The sequence below is a fragment of the Hibiscus syriacus genome, unplaced genomic scaffold (genome assembly GCF_006381635.1).
Source record: "Hibiscus syriacus cultivar Baekdansim isolate YM2019G1 unplaced genomic scaffold, ASM638163v2 tig00002919_pilon, whole genome shotgun sequence".
Taxonomy (NCBI): Eukaryota; Viridiplantae; Streptophyta; class Magnoliopsida; order Malvales; family Malvaceae; genus Hibiscus; species Hibiscus syriacus.
In genome coordinates this window covers 840,424-867,587 of record NW_024061957.1, presented here as the reverse complement: position 1 = coordinate 867,587, position 27,164 = coordinate 840,424, and the positions used below count along the sequence as shown (strand labels likewise).

General features: G+C 33.8%; 4 protein-coding genes and 1 long non-coding RNA gene across 7 annotated transcripts; 4 read left to right on the top strand and 1 right to left on the bottom strand.

Moving 5' to 3' along the window:
* Positions 1-1,394: 1,394 nt before the first annotated feature.
* On the top strand, positions 1,395-3,506 carry LOC120164789 (probably inactive leucine-rich repeat receptor-like protein kinase At5g48380). The gene is made up of 2 exons (XM_039174446.1): positions 1,395-2,306; positions 2,402-3,506. Exons 1-2 carry the CDS (start codon positions 1,473-1,475, stop codon positions 3,416-3,418), a joined length of 1,851 nt encoding a protein of 616 aa, XP_039030377.1. The 5' UTR covers positions 1,395-1,472; the 3' UTR covers positions 3,419-3,506.
* A 6,027-nt stretch (positions 3,507-9,533) lies between these two features.
* Positions 9,534-19,613, top strand: LOC120164781. Its single transcript, XR_005519764.1, has 3 exons — positions 9,534-9,545; positions 14,022-14,025; positions 19,376-19,613. It is a non-coding gene; the product is annotated as an uncharacterized LOC120164781 (long non-coding RNA).
* LOC120164750 (acyl-coenzyme A thioesterase 9, mitochondrial-like) lies at positions 10,827-14,250 on the top strand. The gene is made up of 5 exons (XM_039174417.1): positions 10,827-11,267; positions 11,375-11,552; positions 13,089-13,555; positions 13,640-13,768; positions 13,876-14,250. The coding sequence occupies exons 1-5, from the start codon at positions 10,890-10,892 to the stop codon at positions 14,014-14,016; spliced, it is 1,293 nt and encodes a 430-aa protein (XP_039030348.1). The 5' UTR covers positions 10,827-10,889; the 3' UTR covers positions 14,017-14,250.
* On the bottom strand, positions 14,947-18,582 carry LOC120164759 (mediator of RNA polymerase II transcription subunit 19a-like). Of its 3 annotated transcripts, XM_039174435.1 has the most exons (9): positions 18,580-18,582; positions 18,542-18,548; positions 17,966-18,036; positions 17,475-17,761; positions 17,064-17,297; positions 16,624-16,683; positions 16,310-16,448; positions 15,453-15,581; positions 14,947-15,100 (listed from the first exon to the last, which is right to left on the bottom strand). In XM_039174435.1, the coding sequence occupies exons 3-7, from the start codon at positions 17,994-17,996 to the stop codon at positions 16,398-16,400; spliced, it is 663 nt and encodes a 220-aa protein (XP_039030366.1). In that variant the 5' UTR covers positions 17,997-18,036; positions 18,542-18,548; positions 18,580-18,582; the 3' UTR covers positions 14,947-15,100; positions 15,453-15,581; positions 16,310-16,397. The 3 variants fall into 3 exon arrangements, with proteins under 3 accessions (XP_039030366.1, XP_039030369.1, XP_039030359.1); XM_039174438.1 differs by lacking the exons at positions 18,542-18,548; positions 18,580-18,582 and having other exon boundaries at positions 16,629-16,683; positions 17,966-18,011; XM_039174428.1 differs by lacking the exons at positions 15,453-15,581; positions 18,542-18,548; positions 18,580-18,582 and having other exon boundaries at positions 17,966-18,011.
* Positions 19,614-21,905: 2,292 nt separating the features above from the next.
* On the top strand, positions 21,906-26,812 carry LOC120164741 (ribonuclease 2-like). Its single transcript, XM_039174409.1, has 9 exons — positions 21,906-22,127; positions 22,213-22,241; positions 22,759-22,832; positions 23,405-23,506; positions 23,623-23,626; positions 24,212-24,303; positions 25,490-25,651; positions 26,046-26,115; positions 26,638-26,812. The coding sequence occupies exons 1-9, from the start codon at positions 21,937-21,939 to the stop codon at positions 26,697-26,699; spliced, it is 786 nt and encodes a 261-aa protein (XP_039030340.1). The 5' UTR covers positions 21,906-21,936; the 3' UTR covers positions 26,700-26,812.
* Positions 26,813-27,164: the final 352 nt, after the last annotated feature.

Below are 27,164 nucleotides of genomic sequence, written 5' to 3'. Positions count from 1 at the left end.
CATCATATGAAAGGAAAATACCGATGAAGTTTCCAACTGACTAACTACAGCCTCAAAAATATAACCTCTTGATAACTCTTTAATTTGGACCCAAAAATCAACTGTTTGTAGAGGAACAAGCATTGGATCCTCTCCCTCCTTCAATCTATGCAGAACCAATAAATGGGCATTGAAATACCAAGGCCCTTCCATCTCAATATGGTATACGTCACCGACATGATATAGACGGAAAAATGACAACCCCTCCCCCAAATCCGATACGAAAATCCCCCCAATGGGGTGCCATACATTAGCTACCGTAGTACGCATCACTTGGAAATTGATCATGCTAGACATATGAAAAAACCAATAAAACAATTCTCAAACGATAACCCGACCTCCTTTTCAAAAGCGTTCAGAGATAACGCTTCATATTCCTCTTCCCTTAACTGTAACGCATCCAATTGTTGCTCAACGTCTCCCATTATGAAACAAGGAATCAACACCCGAAATAAAAACCCACAAATCAAACCACAAACAAAAAAAAACCTAGAAGGACAAAAATCCCAAAGCTACCACACGACAGAGGATAAAAAGGCAAAACCCTAGAAATAAAGCACTTAAATATATACTTTTAATAACAAAATAATAATAATAACAACAAATCAAACATCATATCTATCATTTTCTTAAAAATAATATGATTTTTAAGTATAAATAATTAAATTCAATAAAATTATTTTAGATTAGAACTTAGTTGACTAAGTTTTAAAAATTAATATTATTATTAGACTAGATTGTATTATTATTATTATTATTATATTTGACATTTAACGATAAAGTATTTTGATAATAATATTTTAACTAAATAATATGTATATAATTTTTAGAAAAAATATTATATTTATTATTAAACATATAATTAGATGATCTTACGTGTAATTTAATATAATATTAAAAAGTAATATATGAACACGACCGAGAATCACGATGGTTATCACTCACCCTCGGAAGTCAAGCAAAGAGCCACTAAACGACCAAAAAAGTCTATGTCGTCTTTTGAGGGCCACTCCAGTCGTCCCCTCCATTTGCTTGGAAACGATTTAAATTGCCCATTACTTGTTTGACCCGATCATACCCAATACCCAATACCAAAATTCCAACTATGCTTTTGAATATTCAAACCGTGGAGTAAACTTTGTGTACTATTGGAGTCTTCTCTTTAAGTTTCTCTGTGGCCAAGCAGGATGCTTCCTTGTAGTTTCCATTACCCTTTTGCCCGTTCCTTGGTCTTCTTTGGTTAAAACTTGAGATACCCAAGGGGAGTCTTTGAATTTTTGTTTTCTGGATTTTGTTGGTATGCTCTCCTTTCTGTTAACTCGTTTCAGGTTTAAATGTTCGAAGAATCATGGTTTAGTGAATTTGACATTATCTGTTTAAGCCTGTGAATTGCTCTAATTCACCGTTTCAGTTTCGATTCGAGGCGTTTCTTCATGATCATGGTGTTGCATAGCCGAGTTTTTGCTCTCGTTTTGTTATTACTCGGCTGTAGTTTGAGCTCTGCTACTGAGGATGATATTAATTGTTTGAAGAGCATCAAAGCTTCGCTTAATGACACTCTTGGCTACTTAAATTCTTCTTGGAATTTCAACAACAATACCGAAGGATATATATGTAGGTTCACCGGTATCGATTGTTGGCACCCGGATGAGAATAGGGTTCTCAATATCAGGCTTTCGGATATGGGACTCAAGGGTGAGTTCCCTCAAGGAATTGTAAACTGCAAGAGCATGACAGGCTTAGATCTTTCAAGCAATAAGCTGTATGGAAGGATTCCGCCTAATATCTCCACCCTTATCCCGTATGTCACCTCCCTTGATCTCTCATCTAATAATTTCTCTGGAGTTATCCCGAGAAACCTCTCAAATTGTAGCTTCATAAACATAATGAACCTTGACCATAACAATTTGACGGGTCCAATTCCTCCAGAACTCACCTTGCTCAGTAGGTTGAAAACCTTTAGTGTAGCTGATAATCACTTGACAGGGCCAATTCCGGTTTTTCTTCATTTATCGTTATCCGCTGAAAGTGTTGCAAGTAATCCTGGACTGTGCGGGAAGCCTTTGGATCCATGTGTGGCGACTATGAAGAACACAAATACTGGAGTGATTGTTGGGGCTGCTGTTGGTGGGGTGACAGTTGCTGCGATAGGTGTGTTCATCGGTCTCTTCTTCTATCAACGCAGATTATCTTCCATGAGGAAGAAGGATGATGATCCAGATGGAAACAAATGGACCAAGAGCTTAAAGGGAGTTAAAGGCATCCAGGTATATATTAATACATCCATATAAAATTTGGAGCTAATACTTTTTCTTTGATTATGGTTTGATATGTGATGTAGTGAATGCTGATGTTATTTCAGGTTTCCATGTTTGAAAAGGTGGTTGCCAGAATGAGATTAAGTGACCTTATGAAGGCGACAAACAGTTTCCACAAGAATAATATCATCAGTTCAGGAAGAACAGGGACGATGTACATAGGAGTCCTTGAAGATGGCACCTCGCTAATGATTAAGAGGTTACAGAATTCTCAACACTCGGACAAAGAATTTTCATCTGAAATGGCTACTCTAGGAAGTGTGAAACACCGTAACTTAGTTCCCCTTTTAGGTTTCTGTGTGGCGAAGAGGGAGAGGCTTTTAGTTTACAGATTCATGGCAAATGGTACTCTCCATGATAGCTTGCATCCTGAGGATGATGCTAACCGAGCGCTGGAGTGGTCCTTGAGGCTTAAAATTGGTATGGGGGCTGCCAAAGGATTTGCATGGCTCCACCACAACTGCAATCCTCGTATACTTCATCGAAATATAAGCTCCAAGTGTATCTTACTAGATGCAGATTTTGAGCCCAAAATATCCGATTTTGGTCTTGCTAGACTCATGAACCCAGTAGATACACATCTGAGCACCTTTGTGAATGGCGAGTTTGGGGATTTAGGTTATGTTGCCCCTGAATATGCCAGAACTCTTGTGGCCACTCCGAAAGGAGATGTCTACAGCTTCGGAGTCGTCCTTCTTGAGTTGGTCACCGGTGAAAGACCAACCCATGTAGCCAAAGCTTCCGATGGCTTCAAAGGAAGTATGGTAGAGTGGATTACACAGCTATCTAACGATGGAAAACTTCACGACGCTATCGACACATCCTTGGTTGGGAAGGGTGTTGATAATGAAGTTTTCCAATTTCTTAAAGTTGCTTGTAACTGTGTATTGCCACCTCCCAAGGAGAGGCCTACCATGTTTGAGGTATACCAGCTTATAAGAGCTATCGGGGAACGATACAATTTTACCACCGACGAAGAAATTTTGATGCCTTCGGATTCCGGTAACGTTGATTACTTAGAAGAACTTATCGTTGCTCGCTCGATAAATCAACGAGAATAAGCGAAGCGATACAGGTTGCAGTGAGTGTTTCTTGTGCAAGTTTAAATAAAGGGTTGAAATTATATATACTCACTGTAATGGCATGAGTTATAGTTTCTTAGCATCTACATTAGGGCTTTGTGTCTTTTGTTAGGTTTGTTAGCATGTTTTTCAACCTCAAGTTATCTTGTATGTAGGATATGATGAGTTCACACCAAGGCAAAGCCACACTGTAAAGGATTCTTGTTTACCTTATTCATTAATGTTATTTTTGTTGTCTTAATGTTATTTTTCATATTATGAATTATTTTAGTTAATTCTTTCATTGTTTTTCTATGATTTTATTTATTTATATGATTTATAATAATCTAATTTTAACTCTAATTTCATTTGTTTTAAATTAAATAATTTCAACTACTACTCTTTATGTTGTCATTAAACATGCACTAAACTACTACTACTACTACTCTTTAAGTTTCAAGAATAAACTACTACTCTTTATGTTGTCCTTGAACATGCACTAAACATATATGTTGTCCTTTTAAATGTTTATATAAGTGCTTACTTCTGGAATGTTATCTGATGCATTTTGTAAACTATGATAGAATAATGACTTGGGTGAATACCGTGCAAGTTTGAAACATATTTGTCTTTGTTTTCACTGTTTAATATCATGTCTGTTTATTTACTGATTTATGTATTAATTTATTTTTAGCGGCCCGATAAGGTGAATGCTTTACGTCGGCTTTTTCTTGCACGACAGGGTTCACGCATCAGACGGCGTGCACGTGCCATTACATCTCCGTTCACCCCAATAGTACGAAGACTCCGTAAGAAGAAGCCCGACTCACCTGTCATCGTTCAAAAGGCCTCTCCTATCGTTCAAGAGGCCCCTATCATCCCTCAAGAGTCCCCTCCCACCGTTCAAGAGGCTCCTGTCATCGTTGAAGAGGTCCCTCCCACCATTCAAGAGCCCGATTCACATGGCGTAATATGTCGAATTATTGAGAAACCCTCTCACGTGCCGGACATGATGGATGAGTGTTGGCTTTCGTATGAGTTACCGGCCAGTACCATTCCGGTATCTGAAGTGGAGAGGAGAAAACTACCGGAAACAATTCTGGATAATACCCTTTGGGCTAAGACCACAGTTGATTTTTATCTACATGAGCGGAGCCAGTGGTGTTACGCTGACATATACAAACTCAACGATGATATGCATTTGTTGCTTGATCGGTCTTGGTGGGGTGTGTTATTAGGGGTTGAAGACAATGACTATTCCGATGGGGGGTAAGTCTTATATTTTTCTTATATTTCATTTTGATTAATTTTTTTTAAATTTATGTAATTCACTAATATATGTCTTTTTTTTTTGTAAAACAGCATATTGATGCATGGGTGTCACGTTTTCTAATAATAAGGAAAATGAGGAAAAATAAAAAAATACGCGATATACAATTATGTCGACGTCTTTTCACGTAGTTCACTGGAAGAATCAACGAGATGAATCATATGTGTTGGGTAATGGACAAGCTAAACTTTATCCTGCATGGTGGGAGGTCGATAAGGTTAGTATTTATTTTTTAAATATTTTAAAGGTGTTCATAAATAAGTGCGCAATTGAATTATTACTTATGATTGCAGGTGTTTATCCCTGTTTTGGAACGTCGTCATTGGCTTCTCGTCGAGCTTCAGCTCCCATCCCTGAAGACAATAGTATATGACAGCATGATAAATTACATATCATTATATGATTTGAGAGATATTATTAAGGGATGGAGCTCTCATTTGGCTAAATTATTGGATGCGATTAATTATTGGACTTAGGGTCTGTTTGTTTCCCGTAATTGGAATTACGGAATTGGTTTTCCCCGAATTCCCGTGTTTGTTTCACGTAATTCGTTTTCCGGAAAATGTTTTCCCGTGTTTGTTTCACGTAATTCGTTTTCCGGAAAACGTTTTCCCGTGTTTGTTTCACGTAATTCGTTTTCCGGAATGTAATTCATTTTCCTAGTAACAGAATTTCCTTTGTGTTTTCTGTAAAATGACTTACGGATTCATTTTCCGTAAGTCATTTTCCGAACTTTTCACTTCAAAGCAAAAATACTCAAAATAATTTTATTTTATGAATTTAATATTAATAAAATATTTTAATATCATTTTCATCAAAATATTAATTATTAAAATATTTAAAATATATTTATTAATATTTATAATAATATAATATTATATTTTTAATATTATATAAAATAATCAATTATATTATAATAATATATAATAAAATTTTTTATATATTTAATAATGAATAATATTATTTATATATTTCAATAATATTTTAGTAAAGATATTAAAATATACTAATTAATATTTTTAAAATATAATATAGTACTATTACTTTAATAAATAATTAATATAATTTATAAAATTTTATTTCACTAAAATATACCGAAAAAATGTTTAAATAACATCTTCCAAACATCATGAAACGTTTTCCAGATGTTTTCCAGAAATGTAATTCATTTTCCAGAAATGTAATTCATTTTACAGAAATGTAATTCATTTTCCAGAATTCAAATTCCAGTAATTCATTTTCCAGTAATTCAAATTCCAGTAATTCATTTTCTGGAAAACCAATTACAGCTAAACAAACAGACCCTTATTCTGGAAACAAGAAGCCAAAGAAGTTCAATGTTACAGTTATCAGAGACGAGACCGTGCCACAACAAACGCAGGGAGCCAGAGGGGATTGTGGTCCTCTCGTATGCATGTGCTTGGAGCGTTTGACGACAGGAAGTATACAGTTTCTACCTCCCACCGATAGAGATAGAGGTGCAGTAGGCTTGTGGTTTCGGCATTTTATGGCTAGAGCGATATATGCGAGACGCTGCCTACCTGCATCCGCGTTATGAAAGTGTCCATAAACAATTGGTAAGTCAAATGCAAGTGTTGTTAAGTACCTAGAATTCAATAATTTGATGTTTGTTGGTTTTAGATGTGTAGAAAGTGTTGTTTGAGCAAATGTTTGGTTTCTGCAGGTTAATCCTGAAGTGAGCTGCGTGAAATTGATGTATGGGTGCATAAACAACTGTCTGGGGTACACTTTTTTTTATTGTTTAATTGATTCTTAAAAGTTGATTTTTGTTTAATTGATGAGGAAAATAAGAATTATTATTATTTTTTGCTTGTTTAATTGATTTGTAAAAGTTGATTTGTTTAATTGATGTATAAATAATTCTTATTTGTGCTTGTTTAATTGATTGAAATGTAAAAGTTGATTTGTTGATTTCAATATGCATCATATTTGTTGATTTCACGTTGCGATAGTCAAATTCGCGTTGCGATAGTCAAATACGCTTTGCGATTTTCTCGTTGCGATAGTCAAATTCCCGTTGCGATAATCAAATTCGCGTTGCGATAGTCAAATTCGAGTTGCGATTTTTGCGTTGCGATAGTCAAATTCGCTTTGCGATAGTCAAATTCGCATTGCGATATTCAAATGAATGTGTAATAAGTGATAACAACTGAACAGATCATAGCAATGTTCAAACTCAAGTTACTAATACATGCCTAACTGAAAATGTTAAAAGTTTACACATAAAATGCACATAATACAACATTTGCATTTAAAAATCACCTAAGTTAATAGTCCCAAAAGGTGAAGCCGGTTGTGATTGGGATTTTGATTTTGATTGTAATTTTGATTGCAATTTTGATTGCCTTTCGTTTGACACCATATGAGCTTTGGATTTTGATGAGGATCCATATTTTGGTAGAGGAAAAGATGATTGTGATGGCACTGGTGATCCACATATCAACCTTGTATGACCACTTTCCTTGCACCGACTACATGTCGATCTCTTCGTCTCTTCACCCTTAGACGGTATACGATCGTGACTTTTTGGTCAGTCAGGTAGCCTTCTGTTCATGGCTGGTGGCAAAACTGTTTGTAAGTTATCTGGTATGTCCCACTCAGAAGGATGTGGAATAGGGTAGATAATCTCAGCATAAGTCTGTCGATATACTTCTGTAGTGTAGCAATCCATAGCGTATGCGCTTGAATCATCTTGGTTTAGATGAAGAGCAACTTTTATAACATAGCCATACGTATAACCAGATGTTTGCCATTTCATACAACTACACGTCTTTGTATTTAGATCGACAAGCCCATTTAAGTTATTATCCAGTACTTCAAACAAAGTGTTTGAACATGGTTCAACTCTCCATGACGTTGACTTCACAACACGTTTCGTTATCTTTTTTTCAGTCTATGGTGTAACACGATGTTCCAATGTTCCTGTAAATTTAAATAAATAATACTTAATAAAATATATGATAAGTTACGAATTTAAAGAAATAATACATGCATAGTTTCTTTTCTTGTAGTACCACTGTTGAATAGAGGCTCGAAAAAACTCCATTAACATAGTAATGGGTAATTTCCGGGAATAACGACTTAGAGCGTTGATTGATACTGCACTATTAGACGTCATGAAACCATATATTGCTCCAAGTTGATGTACTATTGACCGTCTTTCAAACCCGACATCTTCTAATGTTTGAGCACACTGAGGCAAAACACGTCTTAAACAATTTATATGCTTATTAAAATCCACTTCCCGATAAGCTTTTACATCCTTCCAATATGTCCATTTGTGATTTTTTATACCAGCAGACCTTGATTTTAGATTTCTATACAAATGAACACCACAAAGTCCATGAAAAGCATCTGGGAAACACCTTCTAACAGCGTTGTCAATTGAGTTTGCCCTATCGGATATGATTGTCAGATTGCTAATAGGACCTATGCAATCCCTAAGATGCCCCATAAACCATGTCCATGAATCAGAGGTTTCAGATTTGCCAACCCCGTAAGCTATTGGCAATATCCCATTGTTAGCATCCATGACTACTGCTAATAAATTTACTCCAAAGTATCGACCTTTCAAATGTGCTTCGTCAACTATAATAACTGGGTGCATGCAAGTAATAAACGAACGAATCTACAAAATAATATACACAAGAAATATAATCATTTAAATGTGAAATGCATGTAACTAACAAAAATGAGTTAACAAAATTATATTGATTTACTAACCGCAACACCAATGGCGATAAATAGCAACTCAAAGCGTCCATCTCTATCTGTTTTGATATGAGTTACCGACCCATGATTTTTCAGCTTTAAATTATGACAATAAGCCGGCAGTTGGGCAAACGATGCTTCTGGCGACCCCCTCAACAATTCCAAGGCATAACATTTGGCTCTCCAAGCTTGAGAATATGAGACACTAATCTTGAACCGAGCATTCATATCAGTCATAATTTCATGTCCCCGATATACCCTGCCATTCAAAAACATTAACTCAGCCAGAAAACCACCAACACCTTTTTGTTTGTCTGTCTATGGTGAGGAAAAACTTGGGTTCTTGAACATGTATGTTTATCAATAAAAGTTCTAACTTGAAACATTTTGCAATCTTTTATCCTCTTTGCAATCATACACCACGTACAATTTTGTCAATCATACACCTTGTTTCGAAACGATCTTTGATTGATTTGTTAACTTTTAGTTGATAGCCATCTTCCACACATTTCGTATACAAAGCTATCTTCAAGTCTTCCTTTGTATCAAAACAATCATCTTTCTTGATACGAATAATTTTTGTGTAACAATCAACTGCTATCTTTACCAACTCTTCTTCCGGTATCTGAAGTAATTCTGGCATATTCCAGTTATACTCCCGTGGCATTTTCTTCGGGGACTTTTCTTCAGGGATTTCTTCTTCTTCTTTTTCTTCTCCAGGGTTATATGAATTACAGAATGGATGTTCAACATGTTCATTCACAGTCGTAACTTCCTCCTCATTATCATCAACAACATCTTCCTCGGCAGCGGCTGTTTCATCATCAAAATTCGGGTATTGACCAATATCAAAATCATTACACGCAGGGTCTGTTTCTTTTTCTGAAACATCATCAAAATCCGAGTATTGACCAAGATCAAAGTCCGGGTATTGACCAATATCAAATTTCGAATACTGACTAGTACTCACAATTTTTTCTGTTGGCTCATCATCGTCTAACTGGTCAATACAAAAACCGGAATTTGGTGCTGAAAGTTGATTGGGATTTGGATTAGGGAAAGGTTGTGGGTTTTGACATTGTGTTTGGTATTGGAAATATGGTGAAACAAAATTTGCTTGGTGATGAAATTGTGGTGGAACCATTAAATTTTGAGCACCATAAACTGGGGTTGAAAAACTTAGTTGATTACTACCCGCTACTGACCCAACTTCACTACTTCTAGGTTCAACAACATACAATGTAACATCATCTTGTGAAACACTAATGTAAGCAATGAATCGTTCAACATCTTCATTGTCGGTTAACAAATAAACTTTACCTTTTCTCTGATAAGATAGCCTAAATCCACTTAGGGGCTCTAAATTCAATTTATTTGCAACACGTAACATTAGAGTTTCATAATTTAACTTTTTAATGACAGTTTTAGTTGAAGATTCATGGGTAAAGACATATATTGTAAAACACTATGAACATTCTCCCATGACCCTCCAAAACACAAATCTATCCAAACATGATCAACATTAGATGATTTCATTATTGTAAATTAATTTACTAAACAAACGAGCTGCGAAACTAAAACCTGTTGCCAGATAGGGAAGAATGTCGTTGGATATAGGATGTCGTTAGATATAGGAACGGATGTCGCCAGAGAGAGTGATAGATGGAGATGGAATGAGTTGTGATTTAGGGATTTAGGTTATGAGTTGCTGCTGCTGCGTGGTTATATACCCAAAACATTTGTGTTGCGAAACTAAAACCTGTTGCGAATTTAGAAATCGAGTTGCGAATTTGAAATTCAGTATTGCGATAGTCACAATTGCGTTGCGATAGTCAGAATCGCGTTGCGATTTACATATTCGCAATGCGATTTTGGAAAATCGCAACGCGAATTTGGAAAATCGCAATGCGATAGTCAAAATCGCGTTGCGAATTTGGAAAATGATTTGCGATATTGGAGATCGCGTTGCGATTTAGAGATCGCATTACGATTTTGTTGGTCATTTTGGCAAATCGAAAAACAATTGATTAAAATCGTATATTATAAGACATTTTTGGTCACTGAGATTATTTCTCTTTCCTAAATCATAGAGAGAGATACTTGCTAGTTAACCTAAAAAAAATAGGATAACATCCTCGAAATAAATAAAAAAATTAATTTTTATTTTTTACATTTCCTAGTTCCTACCAATGAGACTAAAGAAGAAAGTTACAGCTAAGCTTTCTTTATTTATTCGTTTCTAGTTCAAGGAAAAGCTCTCTTTACTCCTTACAACTGTCCCAAATAACCAAATGGCATTGGTAAGTGTAGATGAGAACCATATTTCTAATTATCATTTAATGCTCGTGTTCAGTCGAGCTGAAAAGAAAGCAAATTTCACAAATCCAAACCTAAATCTCCCATTTTTCCATGGAGTCTAATTGCTCATCTCCCAACACCATCCCTGTGGTTTCAACATTGGCATCCCCCTTTGACAATTCTGCTGCAGTCAATGGCTCCGCCAGGAAGCCCATCAGCCTATGGCCTGGAATGTACCATTCACCAGTAACCAATGCTTTATGGGAAGCCAAGTCCCAAATATTTGAGAGACTCCTTGACCCACCTAAAGATGCTCCCCCACAGAGTGAGTTGCTCACCAAAACCCCTTCTCAAAGTAGGACCAGCATCCTTTATAATTTCTCATCAGATTACATCTTGAGAGAACAGTATAGGGATCCCTGGAATGAAGTTAGAATTGGGAAGTTGTTTGAAGACCTTGATGCTTTAGCTGGCACTATCTCTGTCAAGGTACAAAGTTCATTCTTTTTGCTATTTGGGAGTTGTAAATTTGCAACCTTTCTTTCTTTTTTTCTCCTCTTGAATGGCTAAAATTGTGTGCTTTGTTTGTGAATTAGCATTGTTCAGATGATGATAGCACAACAAGGCCTCTTCTTCTGGTTACAGCTTCTGTTGACAAGATTGTTTTGAAGAGGCCTATTAGTGTTGACATTGATCTCAAAATAGTTGGTTCTGTCATATGGGTTGGCAGGTCATCAATTGAGATTCAACTAGAAGTCATCCAGTCCACTAAAGGTGCTTTAATCTTAAAACTTTTGATTTTAGCCTTTGCAAGTTGGAAATATCAAGATGCTATTCTGGTTCTTGAAAATGAATTAGGGTATTGGATTATAGTTATAACGCAGCTTCTGCTTTTAAAAGGGCGGATTTTATCAATCGAATTGAAGATTAACTCATTAAAATTGCATTAAGATGAAATATGAATTCTACATTTGCAGAGATGTTTTTGAGTATCAAGTATCCGTGATTCCATGCCATTCGTTCCTTCTATATTTGCTAATGTCCAGATATATATCATAATAGCAAATTAGAGCATGATGTCAATACAGTATTAATGTTTAGAGAGCCATAGGAAATCTCAGTTCTTTGTAGTTAATCTCAAAGAAAATTCGAGTCAAAGCATGGACTCTTTTGCCCATTGTTTAGTTTTCACTTCTCTTTTACATTATCAATCATGCTACATTCCTTATGGATTCCTTTCCATAACTTATTTCAATCGACAAAGTACCTTGGAATTCCTAAAAGCCTTATTTGCTTTCATCAATGGGTTGTTTATGTATCAGCTTTATAATTTCTCCTTGAGGCTTCCTACTACTTTTACATCTTCCCTTATTCAAATCCATGTTTATAACGAGTCTTCATAATTTTATACTTTTGTCCTTCGAGAAGTAGAAGCATGTTGTCCGTTCCTTGGCATTTTATGCAACTTTGACCTTCCAGTGCTGAAGTATCTTCTATCTTATGATGGCGAAACGTTTTACTTTAACGATACTTTTTCCAGAGCTGACGTCAAATTTAGGATATTGCTTTTAGGATATTGCTTCTCGCATGATGTTTATGCTCTGGTTACATGTTTTGATAGTCTTGGTATGGCACCGAGGTTTAGGGATGGTCAAAATATCTGAATCCGACGGATCCCGATCAAATCCGATCTTATAGGGATAGGTTTTTTTTTAATTTCAGGGTTCGAGACGGGTTATATAGTATATAACTTCGAGACATAGCGATATCGGGTTTAAGGTGAAAAAACACCCGACCCGATATAAATTATTAATTTATCCTTCTATATATCTAATATTTAATATCTTATGAATTTTTATTTCTATATTGTTAAAATATATTTTTTAATTATTAAAAATATAAAAGTTATTATAAAATATATTATTTTAACAATTTAAAATATAATAAATAATTATAAATATATTGTTACAAAATGTATTCTTTTAATTATTTTAAAATATTAATATATTTGGATCGGATCGGGTCGGAGTTTTATCCTAAAAATCGGGACGGGCGGGAGAAAAGGTAAAATTTGTTAGGGTGGGACGGTATTGGGTATAAGGTAAATATTTTTGGGTCGGGATCGGGGCGACCAAAAAACCGGTTCAACCCGTCCCATGACCATCCCTACCGAGGTTGCATAATTTGTAGTTTATCACACTGCTCAGCTGCTAGCAGTATGATTTTGCAGAAAGTCTTTTATTTATAGACATCATCTCGAAGTTTGCCCATGAGGATTTAGACTTTGATTAGATGAGTTAATTCATGCAGAAAATTGTGATGTTTCGGACTCAGTAGCTCTAATGGCCAACTTCATCTTCGTGGCCCGTGACTCTAAGACCGGGAAAGCTGCTCCAGTTAACCGGCTTTCACCAGAAACTGAACATGAGAAGTTTCTATTTGAAGAAGCTGAAACGAGAGGCAAATTGAGAAAAAGGAAAAGAGTGGATAGAAGAGAATTTGAAAATGGGGAGGTGAATAGACTGGAAGCACTCTTGGCTGAGGGCCGAATCTTCTGTGATATGCCTGCCTTAGCTGATAGAGACAACATTCTTTTACGGGATACCCGTCTCGAAAATGCTATGATCTGCCAACCACAGCAGCGGAACATCCATGGTCGGATTTTCGGAGGTTTCTTAATGCATCGAGCATTCGAGTTAGCTTTCTCAACTGCTTATGCATTTGCTGGGCTGGTACCTTGCTTTTTAGAAGTTGATCATGTTGATTTCTTAAGGCCTGTAAGTACCTTCCTGCTTTCTATGGAGCTTTTAGCATCAACTTAATTACATCTCCGATATAACATACATGGTACTTTTGAGCAGGTTGATGTAGGCGATTTCCTTCGTTTGAAGTCACGCGTTCTGTACACGGAACTCGAGAACCTCGATCAACCACTAATCAATGTTGAAGTAGTTGCTCATGTTACAAGGCCCGAAATCAGAACAAGTGAGGTATAAGCCTTGCAAGCTACTATGTAAATTCCACCATTAATTAATTTCACAGTTTATATATATGGCATATTCTCTCTTTTCTTTCTGTATGTGCATCCGTTATGCAGGTATCAAATACATTTTATTTCACGTTCACTGTCCGGCCGGAAGAGAAGGCTACCAAGAATGGATTTAAGATGCGAAACGTAGTTCCAGCGACCGAGGAAGAAGCAAGACGTATTTTTGAGCGCATGGAGGCGGAGATGTAACATAGGGAAGTCAGTGAAGCAGACGCAGATCAAGTCTTCCGATATTAGCAATTGATGCTATCTTTGCCTAAGATTGAGGAAATTATAAAACATAAACGAACATTAGCTGTTATGGTTTTCTGAGTCATATTATTACAGTGCATGATAAAACCAAAAACATCTTAGCTATGATGTCTATTTAGGTGAACGTCAGAGATTAATCCCAAATTCAAACAATCGTTTCTGTTATCCCACTTTTTAGATACATATAAATATATATGAGATAAGAATTACTTGCGCGGAAAAACATATTAGTTTTATACAATAATATTATGCAAATGGCTCATTTAATAAATTTTAATTCTAAAATTTAAATATTTAACATTATTATTAAAAGTACTTCTAAATAGATAAAAATATTATTTTTAAATCATATAAATAAAGACAAATAGATAATTTTACTCGATTATACTTTTGGCTGAAGTTACAAATTTCAGTTTTAAAAAACACTTTGGTTTTACTTGATTATGCTTTCATGAATGGGTCGATTACACTTTTCAAAAACATGGACCTATATACAGGACATACAGAGAACAATATTTCTTTACACTTGTTTTTGGTTTTGGGTTTTTATCATAATTATTTTATACAACTTTAATCACAAAAAAGAAGAAAAAAACTGTAAATATCAGGAATCTAATCTACTTGAATTCTTTTTCATGTTAGCTAATTAAATCGTTAATGAATTTTATAGCTCAAATTCTCCACAAAAAGGGAAGATAAAAAAACAGCAGCCCCAATATGCCCCTGTTCTTTCCACAAAACAAAACCTGGCAGCCCTAAATCAAACTGATATTCATTTCAGGATTAGGATTTTTAATCTTCTAACTATATAAAATTATGAGAATGAACAGCACAGTCATCCAACATGCTACAAAAAAAAAGAACAAGAAAGAAAGAAGGATCAAATTCTTGAATGTTACAGGCAAATATGGGCCAATGTTTATGATACAAAAAAGACCATGTTCAGCAGCATATACCTTGCATTAGATATCGATCAATGGATGATGAGTTCACCTACACATTCCTTTGTTTACAAGATACTCTGCACAAAAGAAAACATCCAAACAGTGCGAGTTAGAACCTTTAAAATCTAACTCCCTTTGTGACGCCCTTCCCCCAACCCCACCTCCAGTCCCAAGCCCTAAAATAATGAGTCTGTCTTATAGAAATAATAATAACAGGTCACGTAATTAACAGTAGGAAGGGGAAAGAATTCAATCTTATCAAGAAAACTGGCCATGTTTATATATTGATACAAGAGAAAGAAGCAGTAATTGCACTACCTTTTCTCATTGGAATTTTTGTCACCAAAACTAGAATTGAAAATACTTGAAATGTGTAACTAATTAACTAACTTATTCTAAGCAGAAGTCAAATGAATGCCATTTCACTACCTTTTCAGTCCAGAAAATGCTAATTTAGTGGATCTGCCAAATCACCACCCTTGCCATATTTTACTGACAAAGAGTTGAGAACAATATGCCCTATCAAGCCAGTTGCTTGGCTACATGTATAAAGTTACCCTGCATGTTTTATTTTTACACAATTCAAAAAACTATAGTAAGAACATTATGCAGAACACAGCCCATCCCAAATCTGCCATTTATACAAGGGAAAATTCAGTGTTAACAAATATTTTTTCATTGTACCTTGGTTGCCCGAGTTGAAAGGAGAAGCATGAAGCACATAATATTATAGGGAGTTGAAGTAAATTATTCTAGATCTGGGGTTACATTCATATATAAGTTTCAGTGAACTTTTTAATATCAATAATGGCTTGATTAAAAAATAAGTACTTAAAGTATACCATCTTTTTCATCTAAGTACCTAAAGTATTTTTTTATCGAAGTAAGCGCTTAACGTATACCACTTTTTCATATAGGTATCAAAAGTGTTTTTTGGTCAAAGTAGGTACCTAAAGTATAACACTTTTTTACTTAGTTAGGTGCCTAAAATATTTTTTAACCAATGCAAGTGTCAACTTTATATGCCCATATGAAAAATATGGTATACTACCTATTTGACTAAAAAAAACACTTCAGATACCTAGATGAAAAAGGTGGTATACTTTAGATACCTACTTTGACCAAAAAAAATACTTTAGGTACTTGGATGAAAAATGTTGTATACTTTATGTACCTATTTAGAAATAAGCCTTCAATAATTGATTGGTAGTGGATAAGTGGATAACATTTTGAATAACCTGAAATTGCAGTTAGAAATAAATATAACAGCATGATAATTCATTCACCTCAAGCAAAGTAGAGGACATTAAGCAAACCCACCCACTCTCTATCTCTAACCATCTGAGACAACAAATGAACTATAGAGCCAGCCCTTCAGCCTGCTACTTTAATTACACCAACTTCATCTATTTTTGAACTTTTATGCTGCAACAAATTAATTATGTACTCAATTAGCACGATGAGAAAATAGTTAGAAAACAAGGTTTGTGAGCACTATTATGGGAAGAAATGAAGAGTTGATTCTACAAATATCACAAACATAAAAGATAATCCATATAAAGAAGCAAAACAAAGCAAAGTCCAGATTGATTTGCATTACCTTACTTTTTTTGTGTCTGTGAACATCATTAAGATCTTCATCTCCATCGTGCTTCCTTTTCTGAAAATATATGAATTATAAAGAAATTTACATGGAATTCCATTTAAATTTAATTTAATTTCAAAATAAAGCTTTTGATAAATGTTCAGATGATAGATTAAAGATGGGTATAGTTACACAGACCACAGTAGTTTATTCCTGGCGTCAACAGAATTACTTATTTTTACTGATGAAAAAGGAAATATCAAATATCTCATGCATAGCTCAAAAGCAATGTTATTCTTGAAAAAAGAATGGATAATTAACGGGCTGATTTTATGTACTTGGGTCATAGTCTGCTAGTCATGATTCATGACTTGTTGACTTAACGATTTTTCCACTATCCTAAGGGGCCAAACAAATAATCAAGCACTAGCTGCAAGAGGTAACAAGCTTCCAACCTTTGGATGGTGCTTTTTTGAGTGATCTGCACCAGAATCATGATGCCCACTTCTATCCTTCTTTTTTTCCTTGTCTTTATCTTTACTTCGATCTTTATCTTTATGACGGTGCTTGTGCTTCTTATGCTCTTTATCCTTCTCCTTATCTCGGTCCTTGTGCTTTTTATGCTTCCTCTCTTTATCTTTATCTTCACTCTTTGATTTCCCAGCAATAGTAGGAATCCCTTTTTCAATCTATGAAATAAACAAAATGGTCAATAACTCCAATTATGAATGTTAAAGGGAAAAAAATTCTCAAATGTAAAAATACACACCAGATAACTATTTAACTTTTACCAATTTACTGAATTGGCATAATACCTAGGACCCATCATTTAAATAAAGTTGGTATCAAAGCAGTAAATTTCCTACCGCTGGCAATTCAACAGGAGTGGTTTCACTCAGCTGGAAAGCCTCCTTAAGAATATCAAGGTCAAATGGCTGTATACGGGCATTAATGTCTCTGTTATGTGTATTCTGAATAAGCTGGTCCAACTGCATCCCTTCTCCTTTTCTAATTTCCGTATCTCCCACCACATTATGAAGATAATGTGTGCCTGAGATTGATACAGGAAGAGGTCTCTTGCAGAAGAAGTCATGGTGAGGCAATAATTTATAGTGACTTAAAAGATCAACAGCGCCGCTAAGTTCCCTTGGTCCTAATTTTTTTTATATAAACAGTTTCTTGTCAGTTGAAAAAAGAAATGTAACCCTAAAAATAGTAAATACCAAATAACTTCACATGAAATTACAGTTGACTCTGAAATTCTCAATCTAAAAACTTCAAACAGACTGAACAAATCCAAAAATATGTAACGGAAACAAAGAAAATGCAATAAAAACCCGCATCTAAACAATAGTACCTCCTCCAAATTTCTTGCCTTCAGGATCCATGTGTTAATGAATCAAGAAAAATGTACCAACATCAACTGCAATTTTTTAGCCAAAAGTCAGAGAGAACATCCATGAATATCAATTCAAAACATCTATAGAGGTAAACAAAGATTTCAGTGGATCTTAAGTTAGTTAAGCATAATCATCACAGACAGCTTGCCACATGCATACGTACAGTAAGTACATCTTTTATACACTTTGTTCCCCTTCTGTTGCACTCTTGTAAAACTAGAATCTTACAACTTTTAAGTTCCAAAGCTAACTTTCACATCAAATATAGTTCTCCAATGTAGCAATTAATTTCTTTGCCCTCATCTTTCTTACAATTTATTTATATTCAAACAATTATATCACAGGTACAAAAAGATATGCGAAGTAAAACTGATAAAAGGCAACTTGGTAATCAGATTACCGTTTGTTTTCAGATCAAAAAGCAAAATGGAGGCAAAACCACATTTAATATTTGCATTAAACATATCAAAGCACCAACAGCCTCAATCATAAAACCAAACAAAGGTTCATTTTTGGACTAAGTAGAAAGAAATGGATCCACTAACTATAAACTACATTCCCCCAGTTAAACTGTTCAGCATACCTTGTTATTAATTGCCAAAGCAAGACAAATAATTGCATATGCAGCTTTAAAAATAATTTCTAAATTCTTAGTTAATGGTCATAAGTTGAACAAGTTTTCAAGCAATGGCACTTTCAGCACACTGAGCAGTTTAAATTAACCTCATACGGGACACTCTAGCTACAAGTAATTCCAGTATGGTTTCCTCTAACTTCGCTACTAAATTCGCTTTAACCACTAAGAAAAATAACCTAATATTTCGTCATTCCCAGATAACAGCTAATAGCCTAGTACTCTACACGTAACAGACACCAAAATTACAAACTTACATTTTTCTCAATTTCTCATCCCCGTTATTTTTGGACCTTCGTATTTGTATACTTTACGCGCAGGGAGTGGGGGGCATGAAGAACGACGGGCGAAACAATATTTTCTCAAAGAATTACGAACTCTATGTGTGTACTAAACACACACACACATATAAAGAAAAATTAGAAAGAAGTCCCCCGTCAAAATTTATCATTACAAATTTACAACAAGAAACATTAAAAGAAATCAAGAATACCTCAAACATTGAATCGCAAGTTTGCCGTCATACTTTTCCTGATCATGACAAACAAAGCTCAAAACTTCAACTTCTTTTTTTCTCTTCTTCTATTCAACTCACTCACGTTTCTCTACCAGTAAAGAAATTACAAAAAATGTCAAATTCAAATAAAATTCAAAACCGCGCGAAATTTAAAACAAAAAAGGGGGAAAGATGAGAAATTGACCAGTGAAATGACGAGCGAGCCAATGGCTGAAGGGAAAGGAATTGGAAAGGGATTGAAGAGAGTAGAAGGGTAGAAGTGGTAGATCGGAGAAAGTTCGAGAGAGTTCTAAGGCAAGCAAAATAAGAAAGTTGGTACTTTTAGTTTTTTTCTAGGGTTTGGAAGGAGGAGAACGACGAAGCTAATAAAATTTCCCTTTTTTAAACTTCTCTCAGGTTTGCGGGTCCGTAGCTTCGTTTGCTGGATCTCGGAGTTTTTATTTACATTATTTGTTTATTTTAACGTAAACAACGATAAATATCATTAACTTTTATGTTTAGTATTGATTTTACAATTAAATTTTAAATTGATTCAATTGTAACATTAAATTTTAATTTAGATTTTAGTTTTTAGTATTGGATCTTTAATTATGAAACAATACGATAATGTGATAGTTTGGTGCAAAGTTTGAAGTTAAAAGTAATTTTTTATTTTCCTTATCATCTTTTTTTATAAAAGTTAAAATTTTATCTGTTTTTAGTCGTCAACAAAAATCTTAATTCTCCTATATTTTTTACAATCACCTTAAAAATAAATGGAAATGTCTTATCATCTCTACCATTAGTTGAGTTTATATAATCTTAACAATTATCAATTTTTTTAATTTTAGTCTTTCTTGAATTTGAGGGATTTGTTTAAAAATTTAATAAAAAATATTACTTTAATAAGATAATTAACTTACTTCGACACTAATCTCGTCATATGGGCGTTAGACAATATTATAGTAATTGAATTTCTGTTTATTTTGAGTGAGGTTTGTGAAAAAATCAACTAGATAAGAATAAATACAAGCAAAATATGAACATTTTGATATTAATTTTGTCGCGAATAGCGACTTATAATAAACGGTTATTGATCGACATCAATGACTAAATAAATTAACAATTGTTTTTTTTTTAAATTTAGTGATAAAAACAATACATAAACTAAAATTCATTTGAAAGAATATAGCCATGTCATTCAATATTTAAAGAAACGCGGATGAAATAAAATTATTTTAGAGATTTTAATGAAATCTAAAATTCTAGATAGAAATTGTTGCGTGCCGCAGTAGGAAAAAAATAGGCCAAAGTTTTTGTCATGTCGTCAATATTTTTGGAGGAGGTAACAGTTGCTTATGACTTTAGTTTGGTTTTATAAATTTCTTTTATCACAGTGATTAAATTTAAAAAATTAAAATTATAAAGATTGAAATGAAATTTTTAAAAATTATATATATATCGAATTGTTATTAATTAAGAAAAATAAAATTTTAAATTTAATAGGTTTAAAAAGAAGGAAGTTAAAAATTTCAAATTACTAATAAAAATCTAAAATTAAAAGTAAATATGATACTTTTTAAATGAAAAATGCGACAATGCGCCATTGGTCCCTGATCAGTGTATAAATATCAAAATCTAAGGTAAGGGGAAGAGAATTTCACTAATATTGGATATTAAACCCGTAAATGAAAGGTATCAACTTATAACATTTATTACTCGAACCTGATACATCATAGAATAATAATTATTCTTTTATCATCAAAGTCACTTGGTTCGAGTTAAAAATATAATTTTTAAATACTTTTGGCAACATAATAAAATAAATTATATTTCTATAAATAATCTTAAAATAATTTTATTTTCTTTTAAAAATACATATATATGAGTAACAACGCTCACTTTTTTCGACTTTTCAATTTTATTCGTATTTAGTAATTAGTATATAAGTATCGGTATAAAAATTAATTATTAATAGAATTATTATATAATTAAATGATATGAAGAATATGAAGTGTACATTTAAATTTAGAATTAACAATATAAATAAAAAAATTAATTAAAAATAGTATCGCATCAAAATATATATATATATTTCAACATATAAATAATTAAATTATCTAACAAAATATTTACTAATTAAATTAATAAATTCCTAGTTTCTAAATAAATATTAAATAAATCATCAATTATCAATAAATTTGATTTGATCGATTAATTTATATGAATATTTTATTGAAGTTATAACATAAGAATATAGAAAGCAAAGTGGTGTGATGGGTTCGGATTCCATGACGATAAAATACCTCTACTTAAAGTCTTAAACTAGTTACGTAAATCAATTAGACCAACTAATATACTAATGTTTTAAACTAATTTAATAATATCCGTTGCAGGCAATTATGTTTCAATTATTAATATGATCATCAAACAAATAAAAATAATTAATTTAAATTTGATGATAATCATGAAATGAATTACTTAAATTATTTATTTATATCATAATCAAATTTAGTGTTTTAATTATCATTTTCATCACATTATTCCATATGACCAAAACGCTGTCGTAGTCCTAGTGGCCGTGTTTTAGGCGTTTAGAACTGAAAAAACGAACCAAATAAAGACGAAGCATATTCGATTGAATTATTGCGTACGCCGACATACCTAATTCGTCCGGTAAAGCAACAACGGTAAATGACAACTCTACCCTTCTCATCTCCCACTTCATTTTTTATTACTCTTTTATATAATTCCCCCGAATCCCAAACATTTTAATCGACTTTCCCAAGGCCAAGAAAATGGCGTCCTTATCTGCCCAAATCCCTCTATGTTTCGCCTTGATGATGGCTACCTGGTTGTTCATAGGCGTCAATGGAAGCATAAAAGGAGGTCAGAGGGAGTTCGATTACTTCGCTTTGTCTCTTCAATGGCCTGGCACCATCTGTCGCCAGACTCGCCATTGCTGCTCCTCCAATGCCTGCTGCAGAGGGTAAGTAAATCAGCTATTCAACTTAATTCTTCCATTTCATCTTTTTAAAGATAATTTTCGTTAATTTTTTTTATTTTTTTGGCAGCTCAAATTCTCCAACTGAATTTACCATTCGTAAGAGTTTGGATTTCAATATACTCCCTTTCTGTATATTGAAGATATTAATTGTATGGTTTCTATGCTAACTATCACGTAGACCATTAAAAGATTGCTTTAGGTTTTTCTGTTAGCAATTTCAGAAGTTCCCTAATAATTTTTTTTAGATACCCCTTAATCATTTTTTTTGAACATAGAGATTCTTGATTGAAATCCATTGGAGTATTAAAAAGAATTCTATCTGTAAAAAATTAAAACTCTGTGCCAAATACTGCCCTCTGTAATTTAACTCCTGGAAACGTGAGAAGGGGCCGGAACTTGAGAATTAGCATTGTAACCGTGTTTTAATTTTCTTGTTTTCAAAGTATTATAGTAAGAGAAGACCGATTTTCCATAGTTTAGGTTTATCGACTACACCATGGTCAATAATTAATAGATTTTAGTTTTTTTTCCACCCTAGATGTTAATCCGTCACTGAGCTGGGGAGAATAGAAAGAAATGTGTTTATATATATGTACTTTTTTCTTCTTGGTAGATGGATTGTGGCCAGATTATAATGATGGAACCTGGCCTGCCTGTTGTGCCCGATCTCAGTTTGATGTCAAAGAGGTGTGCTGTTTCTTTTATATAATCTGCAATTTCTTCTTTCCACATGTTTGATTACCGCATCTGAATTGCCGCTAATGCCCTGTTACTTATGTAATTTTATGGAATTTGCTTATGTATAAAGATGCTTTGAAGTTTGCTCAGCAACTTTTTATCATTTACTCATTTTATGCATGTTGGAGACTGACAAGTGACACCCACGTATAGTGAGCACGTCCAGATGATATAGAGTACACATTTTGATACTCTGATATTTTTATTAATATAATTATTCAGTTCAATAGTTTCTTCTTTTTATTTTTGTGATATCTATTGTGTAGAGATGTCTTATAAGTTTATAGCACAACTACCTATCTCGGGTGTATTTGCAACTCCAAAAATTGAAATAAGAACTTACTGTTATATTGACACATTTTTCTTGTGTCCTGATTTGTATCCTAACATCTGTCCTTAATAAATTCTCATTCCCCATATATATATATATATTCTTTCTACCAGTTGTTTGGTGTATTCTGTTCAGCATTTTCCAAATCATTTGGCTCTGGTGCCTGATCTTTGTTTCTAAGTGTATGTAGATTTCAACATTGCTTGATGCACTTGAGAAGTACTGGCCATCGTTATATTGTGGCAAATCATCAACTTGCTTCAGTGGAAAAGGGTTATTTTGGGCTCATGAGGTGGCTATTGGTTGGATATATCTTATATGTTTTTAAATTATTCCCCCATGATGAAAAACTAATAATTGCTTCGTTCTTGATTCTGTGATGGCTGAAATTGGGATGCGCATTGGCAGTGGGGTACACATCTTCAGCTTTTGTTGTTGTATAATTATCATATGATTTACTTATCATGTTCAGTTTATAGGTTTGCCTCCTTTTAAACAGAAAGAGTAAAAGCTGATTAGCATGTTTTATGATTAGACATAGTAGATTTTATATGTGATCAATGATCTTGGTAATGGGTTTAACATCTTGGATATGATGGCAAGTGGTATTTTGTATGCATTTCTTCATATTGCGATGATAATTCTTTATAGGTATCATGTCTGGATGGATAATCCTTTAGACAGCTACTATGGTGTTAGAGCGCAGTTTTCAGTATTACTAAAATGAAAACATCTATATTTATTTTCTTTGAAACAAGAGTAGAATGTGATAGGTGCCTAAGGAAGTAACAATGATCTTTTATTTAGGTATATCTTGCTAACTTTGGTGGCAACCTTGCACATGCTGCTTACCTAATGAAAATATCTACAAATAATGTGGTTATATTATGATGAACAATCAATCGCAAGCATAAAATTTAGGGAGAAAATAGTATATATACTCTTTTATCTATGTATTTACACTTGTGGCTTGTAAGTATTGCATTTTCACATGCAGAGAAGCATGGAACTTGTTCATCTCCGGTTATTCGTGATGAATACAGCTACTTCATAACAACCCTCAATCTTTACTTCAAATATAATGTCACGGTAAGTTTTAGAAAAACTTGTTTAGTCTTAATGCACCCTGAAACAGCCCAATGTTTCTCAGCTATTTAGTTTGTGCCCTAAATGAACATCACTATGAATTGGGTTGTGCACACCTATTTCTTTTGGGGGGAAATTTTGTCGGGAAAGCCAAACAAATTAACAATTATCTGGTCTTGCATTCTTATTGGAGTTAACATGTATGAGATATTGGTGAAACCTATCGTTTATTTTCTGAATTCTTTACAATTGTATGCTTACTGAGAAAGAACAAGTTTCTTTTAGTCTCGTGCACCTATTCTATGTAACATATGTTTGGTTTCCAGTGCTAAAAGATTTAGTATAGGGATTGTCTTCTAAGTGAAAGAGTATGCCATGTCTTTGCCTATTTGAGCAATTTATTTAGCACCTCAATTGTGGCATGAATCTTCTGTCTTATATGGCTAGGCTCTTTCAAAATCGTCATGTTGCTGCTTGATCTAGTAAGAGTTTTTGCTTATGTTTTACTCCAAACATAACATATATTCAACTGGAACATACATGTTAGAGTGACCGGTATCTGCCCAGAATATCAAGCGTAGTAACCTTATTGTTCAATCAGATTTGTGAGAGGAGCATGAATCTTCATTAAAAATCAAGACTAATGTAATGGTGTAGGTGTAGTTTATGAATTTAGCTTTTTTTATAATGTTCGGTTGCTTGTATCATTGGTTCAATCTAAGCCATGGCTGGATGTGGTTTGGAAAATGAGAGAGGAATATTTCTGAGCTGGGTCTAATATAAATATTGTTATTGACGTTTAAACTCCAATTAACCACCTGTTCGTAATTTCATTTTTTTCTACCAGTATGAACAATATATTTGCTTATCTATTCTAAAATATTACAAAAATAATAAACTTCATTATTTTGATTACTAAATATACCCTTCAGTACGTAATTTGTTGTGTAGCCATCTTGTTTACCTTTTGTTTTGTATCTAAAAGTCCAATAAATGGTTTGCTGTTCTCTTCCTTCATAATTTATGACTATTGCCGAGTGAAGTTGATTATATCTTTTTAGCTATAATTTTCGGTAATTAATTTTTTGCTGGAATCAAATTTCAAATTACTTAATATTGGAAATAAATTGCTGTTTTACTAGTTGATCGATTTGACTAAAAACTTTATCCTACAATCATTTGATGTCAGAAAATACTGAATGAAGCTGGATATGTCCCTTCTAATAGTGAAAGATATCCACTTGGAGGCATCGTCTCTGCCATTGAGAAATCTTTTCGGGCAACACCTGAGGTGGCTTGCTCAAAAGAAGCCGTGGAGGAAATTCGTTTATGCTTCTATAAGGATTTCAAGGTTAGATTCATTTGGTCAACTCACTCTTCATAATTTGCATCATTTGTTATTTACCCCCATGTACTCCAGGGTTGATGTAAACACAGCATAGTAATTTTTCTGGGCTTTTATCAGACTTTTAGATTGGAAGAGCCTTGCATATTTCTGTAAGACTGTGAATCACTATGAATCATTGTGGTTCCTAAAGAAACACAGTGTTAACAGCCATCATGCAGCATGCATATTCGCCGAGTTCCCTAACAAAAAATCTCACTTTTTATCATGTAGAAAGAGAGTAACCGATTAGGTCATCAGGACTTTTGATATGGGCCAGCAGAAATCAATTTCGTACATGATTTCTTGTGTAAGAAGCAGCCTCGTCGTTGTCTAATGAAATTGTTTCTTCTTGTTACAGCCTCGGAACTGTTTGTCTTTAGAGACCTCATGTCCTAAGTATGTGAGCTTGCCAGCTTATGTGTCGATGGGTAAGTTTTTTTGAACTGTAGGCCACCGACGTTACTTTTTACCGTAAATCAATACATAGTAGACTCCACCTCTCATTGTAGCTTGCTGTAAATTCCTATACTGCTAGACCAAAAGATAAAATTTTGTTGCACTCTTTTTGTGGTCCAAGGTATATGGACATATATTTTTTGTTCAAACCATGAAATTTTTTTGGTTCAAATCCCTGTGCTTGTTTCTTCTCTCGATGACAAATTACTTGTGTTATCTGGAATTTAGAAGCAATATGTCCAGGGATGAACCCCGGCCGCCCCTATAAATTTTAAATTATCATATATTTTAGATATTTTCTTTATATTTTTATTTGATAATTTGTTTTGTCCCCTGAATATGTCCAACATGAGAATAGTTTTTTTCCCCTTCATATATTTAAAAGATCATAACTGTGTGTTATATGATTATATCCGAATATCTATCAAATAGAGAATTAGATCCTAAACCCTTAATCTTCTCTTTAGTCTTCATTCATTTTCCTTTTCTTTTAGGGAGCGGAGAATCCGAATCTGATACAGCATGGATATCTGAATCTGATGATGAAGCTCTATAAGCTCAGCACTGAAGTTTGTGTATAAAAAATGTGACATGGGGGTTCCTCCATTAAACTCTTCACCTTGTTTCATTTAATCATATAATAAAAAACAACTATCTTATACGATCTTCTTTCTTGTAATCATTTAATATTATCAGAATATCTTATTATGTTCTTGGAATATTTGCTACCAAGTTGTAATATCGAGTTACCAACCAAGCTGGACGACGAGGGATGCCTTATCTATTAAAAATTGACGTACCGATATATTATTATAAAATTTAAAATTAAATGTATTTCTTTTCATTTTTAATAATATATTATCTTTTAATTATAAAATTTATACATACAATACTCCCGCTAAAAAATAATGGAAAAGACGTGCAACACTCCTGTTTTGTTCTCTTGAGAAATTTGATTAAAAACACGTCATAATTGGCTGGTATGCTAATTTATATATGCACCATCACAGACATTGAACTG